Below are 23,235 nucleotides of genomic sequence, written 5' to 3' on the forward strand. Positions count from 1 at the left end.
AGCCGCGCAGGGGGCGCAGAGGGCAGCGGGCGGGCGGACGCGCGGCTAAGGAGCGCGCGGGACAGGGCTGGCTAGCCTAGGGGCCGCCCGCCCGAGGGGGAGGAGGCTGTGCCGCCCTTGCTGCAGGTTCGCTGTCGAGCGCGCAGGAGGCAGGGACATGGATAGGGTGCGGTCTGCGCGGGGCCCCGAGCCCGGATCTCTTCCATTTCCCCTCTCACTCGACCCCGGGCTGCGCCGCAGACGGCAGCAGCTCCCGCTCTGTCCGAGCCGCCTGACCGCCGGGCCGGGGTGCTAACCGCGGGTCTCTCCAGCCCGCCGGCCCGGCCAGCCCAGCCCAGCCCGGCGGCCCGCAGCCCCGCCGCCCGCCGCCCCCCGCCGTCGCCGCGTTGCCAAAACAAACGGGCCGGCCTATTTATTGGCGGCCGGCGAGCCGGGCAGCTCAGAGTCGAGGCGCCGAGGGGGACAGCACGCCGCCACCAGCCAGGGCCCCGGGCCCCCGCCCCGCACCTGAGTCCCGCCGGCCTTGAGCCGCGCCGCGTTGCCCATGGCGCCCCCGCCTGGAGTCCCCAAGAGCCACCCAGACGCCTGAACCCCCGAAGCTCTCCCAGCCACGCGCCCACCTATCAGCCCACCAGGCGCCCTCGCCTGCCGCTCTCCCGGGCTACCCGGCCATGTCTCCCGCCTGGCTCCGGCCCCAACTGCGGTTCTGTCTGCTCCTGCTGCTGCTGTTACTGGTGCCGGCGGCGCGGGGTTGCGGGCCGGGCCGGGTGGTGGGCAGTCGCCGGAGGCCGCCTCGCAAACTCGTGCCGCTCGCCTACAAGCAGTTCAGCCCCAACGTGCCGGAGAAGACCCTGGGCGCCAGCGGGCGCTACGAAGGCAAGATCGCGCGCAGCTCGGAGCGCTTCAAAGAGCTCACCCCCAACTACAATCCCGACATCATCTTCAAGGACGAGGAGAACACCGGTGCCGACCGCCTCATGACCCAGGTGAGAGCGATCCGTCCTCCCAGCGCGCCATCGAAGCACCGCCACCTGCCCGGCCCTATCCTCTCGCCTGGCACCTTTTCCCGACTGCCTGGCACGCCCCCTGGCACCTGCACTCATGAATCCCGGGTGTCTTTCTGCCCAAGACGGGCTGGCCAAGGGACCCCGCGCAAGTGCTGGCATTCCGGATCCTGCCCATGTCTTTGAGAGGAGTTCTTTGCTGCTGGCAAGCCCCACAGCTCAGCAGGTTGGCGGGCAGCCCCTTTGCCCGCAGCTCAGGTCAGATCTGGCACTCGAAGGTACCTCAACCTGGCTTCCTCTTGCGCCTCGAGGGACCACGTCAAACCTCCTGGCCTAACATTTCTCACAGCCCAGCCCTGGTCATTTCAAAGCCACTTGGCACCCCTAAGGCGAAGAAGCTCAGGACATCAGGGACTTCCCACCCCGTGGTCTTTCCTTCACACGCGCCCTTGATTAGCTGCGCTGCCCTCTCCTGGAGCTGTGCCTTGGCTGGCTCTGGGCTTAAGGAGTAGCAGGGGAAAGTTGAGTTTGGAGGCAGAGGTAGGAAAGGGAACCAGCCGAGTAAGCCCACGTGTCTGTCGCGAGGGTTGAGCGGCGCGGTTGTGGTTAAAGGGTGGGGTGCTGGAGCCTCCAGGCTCTGAGACCAAGCTTGGGGGAGTCCTTGAATTTGGTGGCACGGACAAAAAGGATTGGAAATAGGATTAGGGATGCCTAGGAAGGCCGGGAACAGAGCTGACGCTAATTTATCTCTCCATGCGCTGAGGAGGACCCAGCTCCGCCAGACATCAGGGTCGCACACTTTCATTTCCGAAGCCTGGTGCGCCTTGGGAAAGACATATGCCCCTTCCCGCTGGGATCTACCGGCTCATTCCCTGTTAACAGGCTGCCCCTTTTCTAAATCTTTAGAGAGAGCAGCTAAACCACGGCCTTCAGCATGCGCCCTGGCGCCGGGGCCGGCCGGCCGATGTCGGGGCCGAAGGTTGGCCGGTGGCCGGGCCGGGCTGGGCGCCGAGGAATGCAGATAAGGATCCGGGCCACAGGCTGGGCAATCATTGACAGCGAGCGCCCAGGCTCTGTACCAGAAGGAGGGGGTAGAAGGGAAGAGTCGAACGGGAGCTGGTTAGTAAGGCAGACAGACATACATGAGGTCTAAGGACGGGACCACGAGTATCTAGAAGGAGCTCGCAGAGCTACCTTCTGGGGGGGGGGTCAGCACCCCCAAGCCAGGCTGCGCAGTCAGGAGAACTGACTAGGCCTTGGGTTATAGTCACTGTTGGCTCCTGGGAGTCTAAGTCCAAGGGTCTGTGGGGCCCGAACACAGCGGGGCAGAGGTAGGTTGATACTTGGCGGGCCTAGCACCTCACCTCGGTGGAGGGTCCCTTCCTCGAGGGTGAGAACTCCACTCCCTTCCCTCAGTCAACTGCACGGTCCCCTGGGTGAAGGACCAGGACCCTTGAAGAGGCAACCACTGATGATCCTTGTCTGAGGGCGCAGCTCTACCCCCACTCTGTTCAAGGAAGATCCTGAAGATTCAGAGCCGGTTTCTTGAGATCAAAGGCTCGGGTTCTTCTCTGGCCCTTTCCTAAATAGGGGCAGTGCACCCTGGTGGAGGTGTGAGAACTCCCTGGTCCTTCGCGGGTGTGTGTGTGGGGGGTTACTTTCTGTCCCAGTCAGATGGGCAGGGTACTGGCTCTCTGCCTGTCGTATCTCCAGCTAAGCCTGGGCAGGCGTGGGCTCAAAAGAAGGTCCCAACAGGAATGTTTATGTGGCACTTGCTGGAGGGATCTAAATAGACCTGAAATTTTCCTCCAACACACCCCCTGACCCACGCTGGCCGGGTCTGCACCTGCCGTGCTAGCGAGGCTCCGTGTCGGGTGGCCTCAGCTCTGGGGCTGCGGTGACACCTACTGGGCACCTTTGGCCTTGCATGCCTAGCAGGTCAGCCCGCAGGCAGTAGAATGAATGATACAATCTGCCCCTCCAGGCATTGGTGCCTAGGTAAAACCGAGAAACCCGACTCTGGAAAAGCATGGCTACATTTGTGGCGAAACCAAACGCTAATCAGGGAGAGGGAGCCAAGCGGAACTCCACGGACTGGAGAAGAGTCCCCTGGGGGTGCGTAACTCCATGCGCCCTCCAGATATGTGGCGCCACTATGTGGCCTCGTTCCCTGGGGACTCCTGACTGCTAGACTAGGAGAAGGCATTTAGAGTCCTCTATTCCTGAGGGAAAAGGGCAGAGGTCCTCCCAAGTTTTCCAAGTCCCTTGAGTGCTGTGGGAGAGTTGGCGGAACCTTGTCTGTTACCTGCATCCCGGTAGGGCCCCTTTCCCTAACTCTGAGCTCCGTTCCTCTCCGCAGCGCTGCAAGGACCGCCTGAATTCGCTGGCTATCTCTGTCATGAACCAGTGGCCGGGTGTGAAGCTGCGGGTGACCGAAGGCTGGGACGAAGATGGTCACCACTCAGAGGAGTCTTTACACTATGAGGGCCGTGCGGTGGATATCACCACCTCAGACCGCGACCGAAATAAGTATGGACTGCTGGCGCGCTTGGCAGTGGAGGCCGGCTTCGACTGGGTGTATTACGAGTCCAAGGCCCACGTGCATTGCTCTGTCAAGTCCGGTGAGCCGCTGCCGGGGGGCTGGACCCGGGGCCGGGGCCGCAGGGCATGGGCAGGCAGCACAAGGCCCACTAGGGCCAAGAAGGTGAAGATGGCCTCCAGGGGATGGAGGCGGGGAACCGAGGGAAAAGGATTTCGGAGGCGGAGGCAGCGGCGCTCCCGGCAGCTGCTTTGGACTGCCTGCTCCTCCCATGTCCGGTAGTGCCTGCCGCGGCAGGAGCCTAGAAAGACAGGGCCTATCCCTGCGCCACTGAGTGCTGATGTGGTGGTCCACAGCCCAGAGACCGCCACAGGAAGTGCAAGACAGAACAAGCTGAAGAGATGGAGGAAGCCAGGCTGGCAGGCACCACCGCTCCCCCTCCCCCCCCCCGGCCCCCTTTGCCCCAATCCAGGTCCATACAAAACAAGGCATGGCGGGGCGTGGGGCCAGTGTGTCCAGACATCAGTATACCTGACCAGGAGCCCAAAGGTTCAGAACCTATCACTCAGATGCAGGTCAGGCCTCCCAGTGGGGCGCAGGCGTCCCCAACCTCTTCCCCAGAGCCCCGAAACTGGACATTTTGGGGTAAAGCCCAAAATAAAGTGGACTCAATAAAGTGGATTTGCCCAGATTGGCCGCCTTGTTGATCGGAACTGGCAGGCACTGGAGCCTTGCCCCTCGTCCCCAGGCTCACCAGTGTCCCTATGGCTTACACTTAACCCTCTCATGAAAGTTTCACACGACTCTCCTCTGCGCCTCAGCTGGCTGCAGGCTCCGCCCTCTGCGTGGGACTGTATGGTAGAGCACACACAGACTGGCACACTAGATCTTCTTGGTAAATTTTCCACCTGGGGTCACAAGGGTGATCCTACCAACAACCCCGGCCCACAACCCGACCTTCCAACTGTGCGTACTTAAAATCATATCCACCTTCATCTAACACACTGACCCAAGGCCTGCTCCCCAAATGGTCACTTCTGTTCATCACTTCTGACACCAAACACTGTCTTCCATCCCACCTTCTGATGCCACTGTGTCCAGTCCCTACATAAGTGACCAACACATGAACTGGGAATGAGGATCCTTGCCCTTGCCAGTAACTGAGCACTCACTCTGAGGGTTTTCAGGAGTTTGTTTTCTCCATGGACTGGCCTTCCTCTGCCTTGTATAGACTCAAACGGTCAGCTCTGTCATAGTACTTGGAACATCAGTCCGGGAGAGCCATCTCTTGGAAATATTTGATCAAGCGGTAGAACAGACCATCTAGACCCCAGCAAAGCTAAGCAACTTCCCACTCCCACAAGATGGCAGCTTTCCTGGGGTCAGCCCATTAGTAGCCAATGGCCCTGCTGACCTCCAGGCCCTGGCTGCTTTACATCAGGATGTGACCAGATGGGGACATCACCTGTGTTAGAGCCCCAGTGTGCTCCTTTCATTGGCCAGGGCTTGGGCCGGGGAGAAGAGGAACAGATGATCATAATATGAGTTTGGATGGGTCATGAGAGGCTGAGGCATAATGCTAAGGGGTTTCTCTAAGAACGAGAGCAGCTCCCCTGGGTAGGGTGGTTGGGAGAGGGGCACTGTACCTGAGAATGTGGCCATCCAGCAGTAACACCTTCATGTCCCTTCTACCCACAGAGCATTCGGCTGCTGCCAAGACGGGTGGCTGCTTCCCTGCTGGAGCCCAAGTGCGCCTAGAGAACGGGGCACGTGTAGCCCTGTCAGCTGTGAAGCCAGGAGACCGGGTGCTGGCCATGGGGGAGGATGGGAACCCCACCTTCAGTGATGTGCTCATTTTCCTGGACCGAGAGCCAAACAGGCTGAGAGCTTTCCAGGTCATCGAGACGCAGGACCCCCCACGTCGGCTGGCACTCACCCCTGCCCACCTCCTCTTCATTGCTGACAATCACACAGAACCAGCAGCCCACTTCCGGGCCACATTTGCCAGCCATGTACAGCCAGGTCAATATGTGCTGGTAGCAGGAGTGCCAGGCCTACAGCCAGCTCGGGTGGCAGCTGTCTCCACCCATGTGGCCCTTGGGTCCTATGCTCCACTCACAAGGCATGGGACATTGGTGGTGGAGGATGTGGTGGCCTCCTGCTTTGCAGCTGTGGCTGACCACCACCTGGCTCAGTTGGCCTTCTGGCCCCTGAGACTGTTTCCCAGCTTGGCATGGGGCAGTTGGACCCCAAGTGAGGGGGTTCACTGGTACCCTCATCTGCTATACCGCCTGGGGCGTCTCTTACTGGAAGACAGCAGCTTCCATCCACTGGGCATGTCTGGGACAGGAAGCTGAGAGGACTCTAGCCACTGCCCTACTGGAACTGCTATGCTGGATCCAAAGGCCTCCTCACCAGGAAGGCACCTGTCTGAGGACGCTTGTCTCCATCCTCCGCCCAGAGTGGAGACACCACTGAGACTTGACCAGGTCACGATGGGCCCCACGCCCTCATCTCGGTGCAGTGGTGGATGTGAACTGAGCTGATAAGGGGCCGATGAGGCTCTGCTTATCCCCCAGCTCACTCGCACTTCGATGCTTCACACGCCGCCTCCTTGCAGAGGGAGGACTGCTTACCCCAGTGTTTCTCAGGCCTGGGCTTGGGACTTCACTGTTGGCAACTGATCACAGTGTGAAGAGAGTCTGCCTGTAGGTGGGCTTACACCTCATACACCTCAGTTGACGCTGCTAGATTCCCTAGGAGCCGGCGGGGGAGCTGGCTAGACTCATTACCTCCCAGAACTGAAAGACCACAGCCAGCCTGGCCAGCCTGAGACACGACCCTCTCAGAAGGCCACTCCCCTCCAGACACATCCCCCAGACTTTGCTGTCAATGGGCAGAGTCTCTGTTCCAGGCATTGTGACCCTAGTACCTGGGACTAGGGGAGGAACCTGGGTGTCCTTGCCACCTCTGCCCAGGCTAAACTCCCTTGTCTGCTAAACCACAACCCCCAACCCCCTCCTCCAGTCTGTCTCCCTCACCTTATTTATTTGCATGGAGGGGGAAACCCATGGGAGAATGTTGGGAATGTTTTGGTCTTTTCTTTGTTTTGTAATAAAAAATTATTTAAGTTGTTAGAGCCATGGAATCCGGGATGCTAGCTGGGGCCAATATACAGTTAGATCCAGTCATGCGTGGGTGGTCTAGGTGCCTTCCTTTAAGGTCAAACCTCAGGGCTCCCAGCCTCACTACAAGCCCTTTTCACCTGCAAGATGCGTATGGGACAGGGCTTTTACAGTTTTTCCTAAACATGGCTGTGCCAGAGACAGAACAGAGGTAACCAATCTGTGGTCGTGTCACACTCCCGGAACCATGATACTATGCCCTAGGGAAAGCTGCTCCCCTGTTTGTCTTGAACCTTCTCAAAGACAGTCCAACTTTTAAACTTGTTTTCTATTGCTAATGGACTGAAGTATGAAAAGAAAAGAGTCTGTGGAATTCATGTTTGTAGGCGGCCCATGTGGAATTCATGTTTGTAGGCGGCCCATTCTGACTCCCTGGACAAGTCAGAGGCCCCTAAACTAACATCTGTCAACCATCACAATCACCTGGGCCGCTTGTGTAAAGGATGCTCTTGACTTCCAGGTTTCTGTCTTCATAGCTCCAATGGTGAATGGTCTGTGGTTGCCAGTTAGCTTTTTGTCACCAGGAAGAACTACTTGAGAAAAACAAGAGAAATGGTTTCTTTTGTCTCATGGTCTCTGAGGTTTCATCCCATGGCCTGCCAGCTCCACTAGGCCCCACCTTCTCACAGTCCATTCAGGTAAGAACTCATCATGAAGAAAGATGTTAGTTCCACGACCAAGCTTTCACATTCCAAACCACACCACCACACAGAAGTGCTGCGGTTCTAGAGAAGACACAGTGTATTGCCAAGACAGAATAGCACTCCTCACTCAGGTCCTCTAACATAAGGCAAATTTTCCTGCCCGAATCAGATGAGCTGAGGAGAAATAGGCAGGGTACCCAGAGAACAGCAAGGAAATCAGAAAAACCACACACAAATTGCTGTTCCTGGACTGGACAAGGTGTCACTTGCCTTTAATCCCAGCACTTGGGAGGCTGAGGCAGAAGGATTGAAAATCGGCAGTCAATCTGGACTATGTCATGAGACTCTGCTTCCAGACAAAACAAATAAACATCTTTTATCTGGCCATGGTGGCACTTGCCCATAATTCTAGCACTCAGGAGACAAAGCAGGAGGATTGTTAGAAGTTCCAGGCTAGGTGGGGCTACATAACACCTTGACACAGAATAAACAAGCAAACAAACCAACAAATAATCATTGCCCTGGAGAGTGGTGCCCTAGGTCCCCACAGAATGTCATCTAATGAAGACTATTGCTAAGCAGTATTCTAGACTTTACCCTTGCTGCCTATTGAATTCTTACAACAACCCCATGTGATATATAATAATGTCATCATTTTCCAAATGACAACACCCTGGAGATGACACTTCAAGGGGTGGAAGCGAGATTTGTGTCCTTCTAGTTTACCTCTTAGGCCACCATTGTCATAGGCTTTCTTTTCATGGGGTGAACTCATGACCTCTCTGGAAGGACACTCCTAGCATTCCAGGCCTGAAAGTCTGCTGTGTTGGCACATCTAGAATGGATCTATCTCTCTGTAACAGATCCACTGGCTGAAAGGTTCACATTTCTTATATGAGAAATATGAGGTGACAATTATGATACCCTTATCCATTTTCTTTCCCATTCTTTCTTTTTAAAAAGTAATTTATAATTTATTTTATGTGCATTGATGTTCTGCCTGCATGTATGTCTGTATGAGGATGTCAAATCTTGGAAGTACTGACAGTTGTTAGCTGTTATGTAGGTGCTGGGAATTGAACCCTGGGCCTTTGGAAGAGCAGGCAGTGCTCTTAACTGCTGAGCCGTCTCTCCAGGCTCCCTGGTAGACTTTCTGTTTGGTAGATCAGGTTATAATGACAGCTGGAGAGTACAGACGCCCAGAGTACATGGTTCTCCAGGCCATGGAGGACAAAGGAGAGGGGATGGGGGAGACAGAGCAGGAGGGGGACACAGATCAGTGAGCAGGGGAGAAAACAAAATAAAACCAAAAGGGAAATTAAATTAACAATAATGATAATGGCAGTCATCGAAGTCTCACCAAGGTAGCAGGAGTCAGGAGGAAAGGACTGAAGTCAACGGAAGAGCCTGGAGAGCTTGGAGAAGGGAGGGGCGCATGACCAGAGTTTCCAGAAGCTTCTCTGGCTTCTGTAAGGAAGAGACACTAGCAGGGACAGCAGGGAGTCCATTCACTGTAGGAAGAGTGGGTGGCCTGGACTGGGGATGTGACCACGGGGCTAGAAAAATGGTGACAGAGATAATAAAGCAACGAAACCAAGGAGTGAAGCCAAGACCAGATGGGTCTTGGTGGTCAGGAAAAGACCAAAGTGCAGTTTGGAGCTTGTCCGTGTGGGCTTCACCTCCCCCACCTCAAGTACAGTTTAGCTCAGCGACTGGCCCTGAAAAGGGTTTTCAGCATTTTCCCACACAAACGTCCCGTCTCCTCATGAGCCTGGACACATGAGCCGCGGCGCCAAGGTTCCCGCTGTCTCTGCCTGCACCACCTCTCCATTTAATGCCACCATGAGAGAATACTGCAGGCGAAATAGTTGATGAAGAAAAGCCATTTCATTCTCAAAGTTCCCGAGGTTTTGTGTCCACCATCAAGGTGTTGCCATCTTGGCAGTGTGTGTGTGTGTGTGTGTGTGTGTGTGTGTGTGTGTGTGTCCTCTGTCCTGTCCCATCTGATGGCATAATGCCAAATGGAATCTAAGGAACGGCGCAAACACACAGCTTCACTGGGAACTCACTGGACAATGACTAACCCATCCCCAGGGTATTAGCATTTGTGCGCTCACACAAGTGGCGTCCTCCCAATCTTATCACTCTTACAGGTCCTATCTCTTGCCGCAGACACGTTGAGGGTTATTTTTATAGCACACGAATTTTGAAATCAAGCCATGGCACCCCTATACCTTGAAAGTCCTTGGAGAAGGAACTCAGATTATCCCGCTGTCCACAGGTCCAAGTCCACACGCCCTAGGGGAGAGACCTGGAGATAGTGAGATCTGGGGTGTTGGGGTTCAAAAAAAACAACGTCCTGGGGGTTGGGGTCTCTGGAGCTGCCTGGGGAGACTACCCTCAATGAGAGACACAGTGCAATTAGGTGCCCATTCCCGTCTGTGCTGGCGCCTCTCTGAAGGTACTCACCCCAAGCCATTCCTGTAGCTGTCTCTCTTGTTTAGAAATCACCCTGGGCATGGCTCATTGGAAGCCAAGAGGGCTTCAGTCCTCTCCTCTTGCACACATGAAAGGCTTTAGACAGTGGGTGGACCCTGACCAAGGCAATGGCTCTTTAGGGGGTGGTCTGACATTGTGGAAACACAAACAGGCACTTTCCATTAAAGAGACCCAAGGCGGGGCCTTTATGGCTCTGTGTTACTTGGGCAAAGGTAGGTGAGTGGATCATCAGGAGCTAGTGTGTGGAAGAGAGGTTCAAGGTGCTCTCAGGGGCTAAGGAAGTGATAGTTGGAGCTAAAGGTGTCAGAAAAGAGCCTAGGATGTGTGGTGGGAACTAGGAGCTGTGGCAGGGGCAGGGCTAACAGCCGATGTGACCGGCTCAGCACAACTGCCCAACTGCCCAAAGAGGACGATTCTAGCAATGCAGGCCTTTGAGGGAGAGCACAGGCCCCTTTTCTCACTCCAGAGGGTGCCCCTGGCCAGATAAACCTCCCCGTGGTGACAGCTCCTACTACCCTGTGCCCTCTGGCCTCTGGATGGCTGCACCTGCTGGGGCTCAGCCCCACATCCCACACCCCAGTCAGCTTCTCAAAGCCTCTTTGTTTCCCAGGATGAGTCTGGCCAGCCCGGATCTGATAAGGCCTCTTTGGGTAGATAGCAGCCCAGCCCCGTGTGCTACACTGCCTTGAGACATTGCCTCACACACGTGTCAGCAGAGACTGGGGGTGGGGGCTTCCCATCCAAGTCGGGGTGTTTGGCCTCTGGTGTAGCCCTACCTGCAGCCCCTTTAAACCCTCTATCATCCCATGGGGAGGCAGAATAGGAGAATTAGCATGCCTGTTTCAGAGATGAAAAAAATTAGCTTCCCAGAGAGTAAGCAGCTTGCTTGTGTTCATTTCTTCCAATCAGGAACTCTTCCTATTGGTCAAGTGCGTTAGATGAGCTATTTACATCACAGCTCCCGGCCCTAAGCACCAAGTGAAGCTATCACTATGTCCTCCTTTGCACATGAAGAAATAAAAGCCCGAGAGAGTTGTTTTCCCAAACGCAATAGCAGAACCTAGATCAGAACACAGGTTCCTGCAGGAAAAGCTAGGGAGATGGGAACTGATGAGTCCATCTTATGGGTATTAGAAGGGATTTCTAGCCACAAGCTAAAGGACATAATGAGTCCAGGAGTGGGTATAACCTTCTTAGAAAACAGTGGCCCTGGAGGAGGAATGACCTAAATGTTGTGGGGGAACCCGAGATGGGGTATGAGGTGATTAAAATACATCCACAAGTTCTTTGATTTTCCCTGTCCTCATGAAAGGCAGGGACAAGTCTGAAGATAAGTAACCTCTAACAAGTCATAAATGGCTGTACAACTTCTTTCTATTTATACCTCTATCTGGGTGTTTATGGCCAATTGTGCACCTGTCAACCGTGGGATTTTGCCATCTGGGACATCATTTTAATGTGGTTTTGGGTATCGAACAGCAAGTGTTTTACCCACTGAGCAATCTTTCCCACCCAGTTCTAATCTCTGTCTCTGTCTCTCTGTCTCTCTCTGTCTCTCTGTGTGTCTCTGTGTCTCTGTCACTCTCTCTCTGTTTTTTGAGACAGGGTTTTTCTGTGTGGTCATGGATATCCTGGAACTCACTCTGTAGACTACACTGGCCCCAAACTCACAGAGATCCACATGTCTCTGCCGCCTGAGTGCTGTGATTAAAGGCGTGCACCACCACCATCCTGAAGTTTTAATCTCTTAATTCCAGAAAAAGCAAAAGGTGGGCAGAACTAAAATCTAATAAAGAATAGATTAAATCAAACTTCATATTGGAAAATTCCTGCAGACACCACTTTAACAAAGAAATCAAGGTTAACAGAACCAATAATGCAAACTGGCATGGGACAAAGAAAGAAAGAAAGAAAGAAAAATCTAACGAAGGTAGAATCTTGTAGATCAATCACAAGTAAGCTCTTTTCCCATCTTGACCCAAGAGGACTTTCACATCCAAAGGAAGTCATCTGTCATGTCTTTATTTCATCATGAAGTCCCTCAAATCTAAAGTCTCCACTTATTGATTCTTATCATTGACAAAGGGCTTGTTGCATTTAACAGCTACTTTTTCACTCACGTGGTCTTCTTCTGGTCCTCCAGTTCCATGCCTACTTGAGGTCCCAGCACCACGGACAGCTCCAGTGGTTCTGGACATTCCCCCTTTCTGTCTGCTTTCTAGCTAGTTTCTTTTCCCTAATCCAAGCCCCCAAATTATAAAATGAACTGAGGGAGGGTGTCCTTGAGAGGAGAGAAGAGTGGAGTGCTTAGGAAAGAGCCTGGGGTCATTGAACTCAATATGAGTTCAATCCCATCACTTAGATTTGAGGGACTTCTTGTTGGAATAAAGACCTGGGTGTACAGATGCTGGTAAGAATTTGTCCTCAAGACTAGGTTGAAACTAGTTAGTATCGCTTTACTGGACTGAACCCTCCCCACGTTTGTTCTTTCAGTCTTCTCTCCACATACCCAGGCTCTGTCCCATGACCCAAGAACTAAAGGGTCAAGACCTGGCACAATGTGGGTTCTAGGACACTGCTCTGGCTCAGACGAAGCTGGTGTTTATTCTGTGAACTCCGGTGCCCATATCTTACCAATTGTTACATGTTTGGAATACAACTCCCATTTCTTTCATTTTTATGGAGGAGTAAAGAGAGGCTTTACAATTTGTCTGACATTGTCAGAGAAAGATGGAACCAGGATTTGAGCTTAATTTTTTGGGGGGACAGGGTTTCTCTGTGTAACTTTGGAACCTATCTTGGAACTCTCTCTGTAGACCAGGCTGGCCTCAAACTCACAGAGATCTGCCTGCCTCTGCTTCCTGAGTGCTGGGGTTAAAGGCGTGCGTCACCACCAACCAGCTTGAGCTTAAATTTTTTAAGATGAAATATTATGTTTTCCCCCCATTCCCTTACTTTTGGCCTATGTGGGTTTCTACTCTGTGGTAGTTTAGAGTATAGGTGGAGGGAGAAAATTGTCTAGGATGACACGAGATTTTTGCCTAGGAAAATTAGAAACCCACAAGTTAGTCCTAAACAGGGTGAAACTTTACTTTGAGGTCTCTTGTCACATGACAGCTGTAATGGTTAATCTTCGTTGTCAGCTTGACTGATTCCTCTAGGAGACACACCTCTGGGCACGTCTATGAGGGTGTTTACAGAGAGATTAACTGAGTAGGATAGACTTACCCTGAATGTGGGTGGCATCGTCCCATGAGCTGGAGGCCCAGCCTGAGTGAAAGGGGGAAGAAACCCAGAAGAGTGTAGTACTAGCACACTCTTCTTTTGTTTCCTGACGTATTAAGATGTGGAGTCCCAGACACATGCTCCCACTGCCTGGAACCCTGCCATGGCTTTACCCACCATGCTGGACTATAAAATTTGGGACTTTCAAATCTCCATCCCAAACAAACCCATCCTCCTTTAAAGTGTGTCTATTGGTGTTTTGTCACAGTGATGAGAAATGTAACTGATACTTTAGCCTCCAGCCCCTTCAGTTTTGGAGAGGCAGCCCTTTTATCTGTAAGTGCTGGGTGGGCATGTCAGCTGGTCAGCAGAGCATCCCCCAGCACTTAGGTACCCCGTGTTTGACTTTCCCTACTTCAGCACAGCAAAACAGCCTTCGTCCTGGAGAAACAGAGAAGGGGGGTGTGGAAAGGAGAAAGTGTACTGAAGGAAGGCCAAGGCTGGTCAAGAGGGAAGGTGAGGCCAGGCATGGCGGTTCATGACTTTAATTCCAGCACTCAGGAGGTAGAGGCAGTCAGATATCTGTGGGTTTGAGGCCAGCCTGGACTACAAAGTGAGTTCTGGGACAACCAAGGCTATTAGGTAAAGAGGAATATTAAGCTACATAAAGTATACAGGGAAGGGATGCCGTATGATACTTTATTAGAAAAAAACATAAATATAAATAAAAAGAGAAAGGAAGGAAGAAAAAAGAAAGACAGGAAATAAGGAAGAGAGAAAGAAAGAGAAAGAGAGAGAGAAGGAAAGAGAGAAAGAAAGAAGGAAAGAAAGAAAGAAGGAAGGAAAGAAAGAAAGGGAAGGTTCGCAGAAAGCTGGGTGGTTTGTTTATGGAGATCAGAGGGGTGGGGAGAAAGTGTTTTCTCTGCTTTTCACTCCTTAATCTTCACACTGTGTTTTGGAAGTTGACTCCTACAGGAAGTTAATCATCAAAGCCTTTGTGTCAAATGTCTAGAATCCTGGAGACTGATGCAGGGGGATTTCAAGTATGAGGCAGGCCTGGTCTACAAAATGAGAACCTATATCTACAAACAAATGAAAGAGGAAAAAAAATCCACAGCAAATAGATAAGGAAATCGAGGTTCAGAGATCATGTGACTTCTTCAAAGCCTTACAGCCAGAAGATAACAAAGGTTAATCCCAGGCCTGTCTGCTTTCCCAGTCCAGAATCTTCTCTATTCTAACATGTGGTGGTGAGAAGATGCTTGGAAAGGACTCTTAGCCTGGATATTTTGTTGCAGTGAAGCCCAAATTGCCAAATGTGCTTTGTCCCTCCTGCCCCAGGTCAGACAAGGACCTCAGGTCTCCCACATAGCCTTCCCTTCTCCAACCTTTCAGTCCTTATCAGTTTCCTGAGTCATCATTCACTTTCATTCACAGCCCGAAGCAAACAGAAGCTGTCAGTGGGCCTGGGGAGGACTGACCACTGGCATCCAACATCCATTATCTTCGGGAGAATCTAAGCTCCTGAGAAGGGGACTTCCAAGGCAAACTCAGCTTCTGCTTCCCTCCACTCACACCCAGCACCCAGCCATACCTTGGCAGGTTATTCACCTTGTTGGGCAAAGTCCAGTAGGCGGGGTCCTCTCCATGGGAGTCCCCACATCAGTTGAGATCACTCTGCGGAGCTTCCAGGAGGCAGTTAAAATTCCATAGAAACACAGGCCACAGGGCCTGGTGAGAAAAGGAACTGACCTTTCATCATCCCAGCCCAGAATGCTTCAAGTTATAAACCCACAGGACTCTGGGAAGGAGTTTCTCTTGGATGGAGACTGAAGGATTCATGGTTCAGAAAAGGCCTGACTTCATCATCAGGTTGTTCTTATTGGGATCTCTAAGGTCCCCACCAAATTCTGCTTCGAGGGTCAGTGCTCTCCGTTTCTTTCTGACATAAGTATGAAAAGGTTCTCCCCCCCTCTTTTTTGTCCATAAGGTTTAGCTGAGTCGGGCTGATTAAAAAAAGAACTTGAGGAAAAACAAAAAAGAAATCATTATAGGAACTCTAAGCAGCATAAACATCATCATGTCCAAAGTACAGGCTTTTGATTCTGAGAATCCCGTTAAAACCAGTGAAACACTCACTGAGTGCCACATTCTTTAATCCTCACAAAACTCCGGGCTTAATCGGCATGACTTAACTGACCTCCTGGCCTGCTCTTCCAGCACTCCTGACCTCCTCTGGTCATGTGATCTCTCAAGCCAGCTCAGACCACTTTGTCACTTCAGTCCACCTTACATAGGGGAACCCCAATCCTTCACACTGCTAGTTTATTTTCTGGGTTTGCCCCCCAGCTCTCTAAGTTGTCCCTCTGTAACCATACCACACCTTTTCACTCTGAGAAGAAATGGGTTCACTGTTCAGGCAGTAAAACATGTTTAATTGCCGAAGAATGAACTTTGAGATTCTCAACTTTGTCTATGTGTACCAGCAAGACCTTACTCCCAATATGCACAACTGAGCTTCCAAAAAAAATCCCTGTTGCATGTAAGAATTTCTTCATACATTAACTTTAGTCTCTCTTCAGATGAGTTAATTCACCTTGATCTTGGACCAGAAGACACCCTGGAAGAAAGTGCCAAAGACATTCTCTTTCACCAGCAGAAGGAACACATTTAGGAAGCACTGTGCAATAAAAATAACCAGGGGCTGTTTCAATTGAACAGTTGAGATCATAGGGAAAGATGCTCTGAACCTAGATCAGCAATGTCTGCGAGAGACTAGGAATGAGACCGACAGTAGTACATGAACACCGTTGTCGACTAAAGTAAGGATTGCCAGGGCGCCCTGAAAATTAGTGGAAGCGTGTTTGCTTTGTCTGAACTGGAAGACGATCACAGTAATTACTACAGCAGGGAAGGTCTGAGCTTTAGGGAGATTAAATTTGGGCAGCACTGACTTGGGGTGCAGCTTAATGATACTTAGTGAGCCTCATCACCAACAAAAAAAAAGATAAAGATGAGAAGAAAGAAAAAGAAAAGGGAGAATAAAAAGGAATAGAAAGACAAGAAAAAAGGAATGAAATGAAAAGGAAAGGAAAGGAATGGAAAAGGCGGCAAGTGGGCACATTCGCTTTCCCTGAACCTTGGCTCCCTTGGGTTGCCGTCGTTGCCCTGGGATACCAAGAGACGCTGTGTCCCTCGCGTCTCGTATCTATGGAAACGTCTGCAAGGCGGCAGTATGAGTTCTGAACGTTGAAGCCCAGCGAAAGAAGTAAGTGTTAAGGAAAGTATCTGTACCGAGACCCCTTCCTCTAGGAAATCGCGGCGGATCTTTAGACAGCACTTTTGTCGTGGGCGAGATTAATTGGACACGGGATGAGGGAGACCTGGAGAAGCCCTCTAAGAATAATCCGTCCCCTTCGTTTTTCCCTTTGCTTCCTCAACTCTACTTGGCAACACCCACCTCTCCATCCCTGTTTTTCCACAGGTTATTTTAGAAAATTTTAAGATCGGAAATTAGGCAAATAAAAGATAATATCCTTTTCCCTACCTTGAAACTAGAAAATTGGTTTAAAACAAACCAAAAAAAAAAAAAAAAAAGCAAAACAACAAAATCCCCACAACTACTGGACCACTTTTCTACTCTTTTTCTCATCTCTTTTCCGGTCTTTCAGAGACAGCCTGATGTGTGGGGACTTTCAGATGGGTGAGGCAGGGACTGTCTGTTGAATCCCCTGATGTTTGAGGGACAAGGGAACAGGGGCAGGACTGCAACGCTATCCAGCGACAGAAAAGTAATGACTCTCCTCCCCACCAACAGCTTGCATTTCCTGGATCGTGTCTGAACACCCATTGTACAGTTGGAGGTAGGAACCTTACTTGTTTTGTTGCAGGTCCAAAAGAGTGCAGGCTGTATAGTAAGTGTTCGGGAAAGGCTCTGTGAATGAATGGTTGGGATGAAGGCAGGAATGGAGATGGCTCCCTCCAGTGGTTGGGGAACCAACCCTCTAGGAACAAATGAGGCCTTCTCTGCTTGGTGGAGAGGGAATGAGTGTGTCTGCGTATGTGTGTAAACTCACAAAGGTGATTGTGAAATTGTTGAATGAATGTATTATCGCTTGGGGAAGTTAACCACCTGAAAAGGGAGATTTTTAGGCTAAATAAAAGGCAAGTCACAGTTAGTCAGTGGTGCACACCTTTAATCCCAGCACTTGGGAGGCAGAGGCAGAGGCAGAGGCAGAGGCAGTCTGAGTTTGAAGCCAGCCTGGTCTACAGAGCAGGTGCCAGGGTTATACAGAGAAACCTTGTCTCAAAACAAAAACATCAACAAAGACAAACAAACAAAACAAAAAAGGGTGGCGGGTGGCATGCGATTATAAACAGTTGTAAGGATTAAATGAGTTCCAGGACAGCCTCCAAAAGGTACTAACTAAAAAAAAACTTGTTAAAAATCTGGCAATACTACCTGACTCTTCAGTTCTAAGTAGAAGGCAGTCCCAAATTGATAGTTTCAGATATTGCTATTTAAAGAAGTAAAAAGGATACTCAACAGTGTGAGATATACAAATATGTTCAAAATAAGTATTCCAGTTTTGCTGTTCAGTGTGGTAGCCACTAGCCATCTGTAACTATTGAGCATTTGAATTTTAGATGTTCTGAATTGAGATAAATTGCAAATATAAAATGCACTGGACTGAAGAGATGGTTTGGTGGCAAGAGTTCAGTTCCCAGCACACACATATTGAGTGGCTCACAACTGCTAGTAACACCAGATCCAGGGGATTGAATACCCTCCCTGGCTTCGACCAGTACCTGCGTGCACATAACACACACACACACACACACACACACACACACACACATACACACACACGAATAAAAATATCTTGTTTGTTTTTGAGGCAAGGTTTCTCTTTGTAGCCTTAGCTGTCTTGGAACTTGCTCTGTAGACTAGACTGGCCTCAAACTCACAGAGATCCTCCTGCCTCTGCCTCCTGAGTGCTGGGATTAAATGTGTGTGCCACCAACACCCAGCTAAAAATAAAAACCGTAAAAATACGATACACTGTTGAGTATGGTGGCACACTCCTTTAATCCCTGGGGAGGCAGAAGCAAGTGGATCTCTTAGAGCTCAAGTCCAGCCTGGTCTACATAGCAAATTCCCTGGCCAGCCAGAGCTACATAGTGAGGCTATGTCTAAAAAACAAACAAACAAAACCATACCAAACTGAGTAGACCATGGGAGCAAGTCCATGGGCAATGTTCCTCGGTCATCCCGGTTTCAGTTCCTGCCACCAGGTTTCTGCTTTGACTTTCCCGGGAGTCCTACGGTAAAATGAACCCCTTCCCTCTCTAAGTTGCTTTTTGCTCATGGTGTCTATTGCAACAGTAGAAAGCCTGCTAAAACACTGGGTAATGTCACGTGTGGCCACAGAAGAACATGACTGCCCGAACCTTATCCCAGAAACCCTTTTGTGTGGTTTCTTGAGTGGCACTTGAGGCCACTGAGCAAAGCTCTGATCTTCAGCCTCGTTTCTCACGGTGCCCCTCAGAGCACTTGTCAGAATAAAAAGCGAATCTCTCCTCCATCTCAACTATGATCTTCAGCCTCGTTTCTCACGGTGACCCTCAGAGCACTTGTCAGAATAAAAAGCGAATCTCTCCTCCATCTCAACTATGGTGACTCTCCTCCATCATCCCTCTTCTGCAGGTTCCTCCTCTGCTCCCCTCCCAGATCCAGGCTTACATGTGGATCTGGTAGGAATTTCTGGGTTGGCTAGATGCTCACCCAGGCAAACTCCGGCCACACTATGAGGCCCGGGGACAACGGAGACTACACTGTGAATGAAGGATCGTGCCTGAGTGCCAGCACACTGGCAAGTAGCAGTGTCTCTACCCAGGTGAGGATCTGGTCAGGGTGGTGGGTCAAGCGTGGCTAGACCACATAGGGGCGTTGTGACAGTACAACAGGGTGAGAATCCGAGAGACTGTCTCTCCCATATACACTCTGGCCCTCACCTCCCCAGATGGAGCCCTGGGCAGACTTGAGTACAGGCGGATGCTGTCCCAGCTGTTGATAGCCCTCCTGCTCTGGCAGGGAACTGACTCTGCCTCAGAAGAAAGGGCTATCAACGTCTGAACTCGCTCTCCAACCCTACTGAACATTTACTGATGTTGATAACCTGCGGGTTTTTTCATTGTCCTTGACTATGTATTGCACTAGTTGATAGTGTGCATGTGTTTGTGTGGTGTGTGTGTGTGTGTGGTTGGTTGTCTATATGGGCATGTGTGGAAGTCAGAAGTTGCTATCAGGTCTCTTTCTGTGTTTCTCTCTCTCTCTCTCTCTCTCTCTCTCTCTCTCTCTCTCTGTCTCTTCCACCTTACATTTTGAGAGAGTCTCTCACTGAACCTAGAGCTTGTCATTTTGGGTAGACTTGTCTGTCTAGCAAGCCCCTGGGATCTACCTGTCTGCCCCCCTCAGCACTCACCCCTGCACAGTGCTAGGGTTGCTTGGGATCTGAATTTAGGTATTCATGTTTGCCCAGTAAGCACCCCACCCACTGAGCCTGAGCCTCCTCCCCCCAATTGAGCTCTAGAGTGGCATCTTTTTTCCTGATTGAATCATGACTGATGCACTAATTGGTTTTGGTAATAGATTAGTCTTCCTCATCTGTGCCACATTTCCTCCATAGGCAATCAAGGAAAGAGAATAGATTGGCCATCCAATGTTCTTAGTAAATATTGAAACGGAAAGTGTAATATCCAGAGAGAAGGGATTTGTAAGTCTTCTTCACCATCATGGCCCAATTGCCTTGCATGGTGCCTGGCACATGACAATCAGCAAATATTTGCTGAGTGGATGACTCCATCTTGTTATGTAACAGCAGACAAGCAATAATTGGTCTAAGATAAAATAGTCAGTGAGTTGATTTTTTATGGTAATGCCATGGAAGGAAGAGGTAACCAGTTTATCCATCTTCCATTTTACTGCCTGAGGGGTTTCAGCGCCCTTCCTCCTCAGCTGGATAAGTGACATGGGTCAATGAGAGAAGTGGCTTGTTTGTTTGTTCTGGCACAGTGAGGTTTTTTTGTTGTTTTTGTTTTGTTTTGTTTTGTTTTGTTTGTTTTTATGAGACAGGGTTTTTCTGTGTTGTTTTGGAGGCTGTCGGTCCAGCCCGGCCTCCAACTCACAGAGATCCTCCTGCCTCTGCCTCCTGAGTGCTGGGATTAAAGGCGTGTGCCACCACCACCCGGCTCACAGTGAGTTTTAAACAGCACTTGAGCTGTCCTTGGAAGGCATGGTGGGTCTTGGTCACAGGCAATATGGCTCCTTCTTCTGCTCCAATAGTCAACTGAGGGTCAGGTGAAGGGACTGTGCAATGCCCTGCATTCTGGGGAAATGCCTGGGTAGACCATTCCAGCTAGGAGAGGATTCTAGAGAGCAGGGCAGGTTGAGAAAGAGAAGGAGGTGCAGGAAGCAGTGCCTGTGGTGGCCGAGGGATGGAACCCAGCAGCCAAGACCCCCATCTGCAAACCTGATGGAGCAGCTGGATAGGGCAGCTCAGGCAAGCCCTCGTTTCTGGGCCTTTTATGAACAAACAGTTACAGTGACTTTGCATGTGGTGATGCTGGACTCCTTCTCTCTAGCCCACATCCCAGGGTGAGGAGCGTCGTCCTCTCTTAAGTGCTAATGGCAGGATGGAGATGGGCGCTCTGTCTGTTTTCTGAGTCTTAGCATGCTATGCTCACTGATCGACTTTGCTTCTCCCCCTTTCCTGCCACCTGCCCAGCTTCTAAGTCCCCTGGACAAAAAAGTATGCATCCCCAAGAAGCAAAACGACGTGAGGAAGAGAGTGTTCTGGGGCATCGAGGTTGCCGAGGAGCTGCAGTGGAAAGGCTGGGAGCTGGGCAAGGAAAGCACCAGGAACCTGTCCCTCAAAAATCTCTCCTTGAAAATCCAGAAGATAAAGTACAGGTACCAGGATGAGGAGCCCAGAACCTGAGCCCTCAAGCCCCCAAAGTGGGTTTTCTTTGAAAAAAGAAACAAAACAACCTTTAAAAAACTCACCAGTTCAGAAGTCTATTCAAAGCACATGCAGTGTGAAGAATCCTAGAAATAATAACTGGAGGCCACATCATGGGACCTTCCTCCCCACAGAGAACTATCCTGCCTCCTGTTTTAATGACTTCCTTGCTTTTCCAAAATGGATTCACCGTGTGTGTTGACATCCTTAAATGGTACAGTTTAATTTACCTTATGAACTTTAAATGAAAGAATACAATATACTTTTGTAATCTTAAAAAAAAACAACTTGGTTTGTCTTTCTGTATAATCTCCAGGTCATAAAGATAGTCCCCTAGAGTATTTTTCTAACGAGACTTTTGAATTGTTCTTTTATCTATGTGGAATTGCTTTTTTGTGGATGGCCTGATGATATAGTTCCTCAACTGAATGTTCCATTTTCTCAGCATCATCTATTAAGCTGATGCACTCCAGTTGAGGGTCTTCCCACCACTGACACAGTCTGACTGCTTATGTGTAGCTCTGCACTCTAGTCTACTAGTGTACTCCTGGGTTTAATTGTTGCAGCCTGAATTAATCAATTGAATTTACAGCAAACTTGATATCTGGTTGTGTAAGTCCCCCACCTTCTCAAGATTGCCTGTTCCTTTTTCTTTGTTGTATGAAATTTTTAACATTTTTTATTAATTTTTTTTACATTCCAATCCCAGTTTCCCCCACTTCCCTCCTACTCCCCCAATTCCCTCCACCCCAGCTCCCATCACTCCTTGGAGAGGGCAAGGCCTCCCCTAGTCTGTCCCATCATCTCACTGAGGCAGGACCAAGGACCACTCCACCCCGCACACCCCTGTGTCTAGGCTGAGCAAGGTGTCTCTCCATATAGAAGGGGCTCCACTAAGTCAGTTTGTGCATTAGAGTTAGATCTAACGCACAAACAGTGGCCTTGCCTGTTGTTCTTATCCCTTTGAACTTTCTTAAAAATTTAAAATCAACTCAAAACACACACACACATACACACTTTTTGTGTATGATAATGGGATTTGAGTGTATATATAAATGAATTTGGGGGATTACACATTACAGTACTGAGTCCCCTCCAATCTGGTTCTCCGGTTCTGGGATTATGGGCATGTGTCACCATGCCAAGCTGTATGTGATGTGCTTGAAGTTGTTTTCATGCTTTGTTTGTTGATAGTTTTTTTGAAGCTTTCAATGATCTTACTATATAGTCTTGCCTGACCAAGAACTCACTATATAAACCAGGCTGGCCTAGAACTTGTAAAAGTTCTCTTTCCTCAGATTCACAGGAAATAGGATCACAAGTATGAACCACTGACCAGCTAGGTTTTCTAGCATTTTTAAAAGTTGTTTTTAAGATTAATTTTTATTTTTGTGCATATATGTTTATGTTTGCATGTGTGTATGAGTGACAGAAGAGGGTGTTGGGTGTCATAGAATTGAAGTCAGAGGCAGTTGTGAGCTACCATGTGGGCGCTGGGAACTGAACTTGGGTCCTGTGAACCTGTGAAGGAGCAGCAAGTGATCCTAACTTCTGAGCCATCTCTCCAGCCCCTAGCATTTGTTAATTGAGATGTTATTTGTTTTGTCTTTTTTCATATGTCAATTGTATCAACTGACTTTCTGCATTATTTCTGAATAATTCCAACATTATTATGTTCTCCTTTTTTAACTAATATTTGGTTTCTGAGATTAGTCTATAGTTTTCTTCCTGCCTCTGTCAGGTTTTAGTAATGACATACGGTTGTTTGGGACTATTTCTATATTATCTGGAAGAGCTTAAAACTGGAGTTGTCAGGGTGGAGAGATGGCTCAGAGGTTAACAGCACTGGCTGCTCTTTCAGAGGTCCTGAGTTCAATTCCCAGCAACCACATGGTGGCTCATAACCATCTATAATTGGATCTGATGCCCACTTTTGGCCTGCAGGCACACATGTGAACAAAGTACCCATACATTAAAAAACAAAACAAACAAACAACTGGAATTGTCTCCCTCTACTGCTAGGTGGGACTTGCTGTGAATCCATCTGTTCTAGTACTTTCTTTACAGGAACATTATGCCTACCCTTCCCATTTCTTTAGTGGTTTGGGGCAGGATGAC

The 23,235-nt window shown here is 50.0% G+C and overlaps 2 protein-coding genes across 11 annotated transcripts in view; both read left to right on the top strand.

The window, feature by feature from the left end:
• Positions 1-376: 376 nt before the first annotated feature.
• On the top strand, positions 377-6,682 carry Ihh (Indian hedgehog signaling molecule). Its single transcript, XM_040753294.1, has 3 exons — positions 377-986; positions 3,364-3,625; positions 5,242-6,682. Exons 1-3 carry the CDS (start codon positions 672-674, stop codon positions 5,898-5,900), a joined length of 1,236 nt encoding a protein of 411 aa, XP_040609228.1. The 5' UTR covers positions 377-671; the 3' UTR covers positions 5,901-6,682.
• A 9,599-nt stretch (positions 6,683-16,281) lies between these two features.
• Cfap65 (cilia and flagella associated protein 65) overlaps positions 16,282-23,235 on the top strand; it is a 34,340-nt gene continuing 27,386 nt past the window's right edge. For 3 of the 10 annotated variants that reach the window (XM_040753297.1, XM_040753298.1, XM_040753299.1), the window contains exons 1-4: positions 16,323-16,364; positions 16,914-16,959; positions 18,804-18,993; positions 20,884-21,068. In XM_040753297.1, coding sequence (XP_040609231.1) covers positions 18,874-18,993; positions 20,884-21,068 — 305 coding nt within the window. In that variant the 5' untranslated portion in view covers positions 16,323-16,364; positions 16,914-16,959; positions 18,804-18,873. Of the gene's footprint in view, positions 16,365-16,913; positions 16,960-18,803; positions 18,994-20,883; positions 21,069-21,098; positions 21,332-23,235 lie in introns of those variants that run through there. The other 7 variants (XR_005879884.1, XR_005879885.1, XM_040753295.1 and 4 more) reach the window with 6 other exon arrangements.

The sequence above is a fragment of the Mesocricetus auratus genome, unplaced genomic scaffold (assembly GCF_017639785.1).
Source record: "Mesocricetus auratus isolate SY011 unplaced genomic scaffold, BCM_Maur_2.0 Super-Scaffold_100010, whole genome shotgun sequence".
NCBI lineage: Eukaryota > Metazoa > Chordata > Mammalia > Rodentia > Cricetidae > Mesocricetus > Mesocricetus auratus.

Excerpts from the sequence above, each read along its gene's own strand:
- Ihh (XM_040753294.1), top strand. The coding sequence starts at position 672 with ATGTCTCCCGCCTGGCTCCGGCCCCAACTGCGGTTCTGTCTGCTCCTG. Across the intron at positions 987-3,363 it reads CCGACCGCCTCATGACCCAG|CGCTGCAAGGACCGCCTGAA; the intron begins GTGAGAGCGATC and ends TCCTCTCCGCAG. Across the intron at positions 3,626-5,241 it reads GCATTGCTCTGTCAAGTCCG|AGCATTCGGCTGCTGCCAAG; the intron begins GTGAGCCGCTGC and ends TTCTACCCACAG.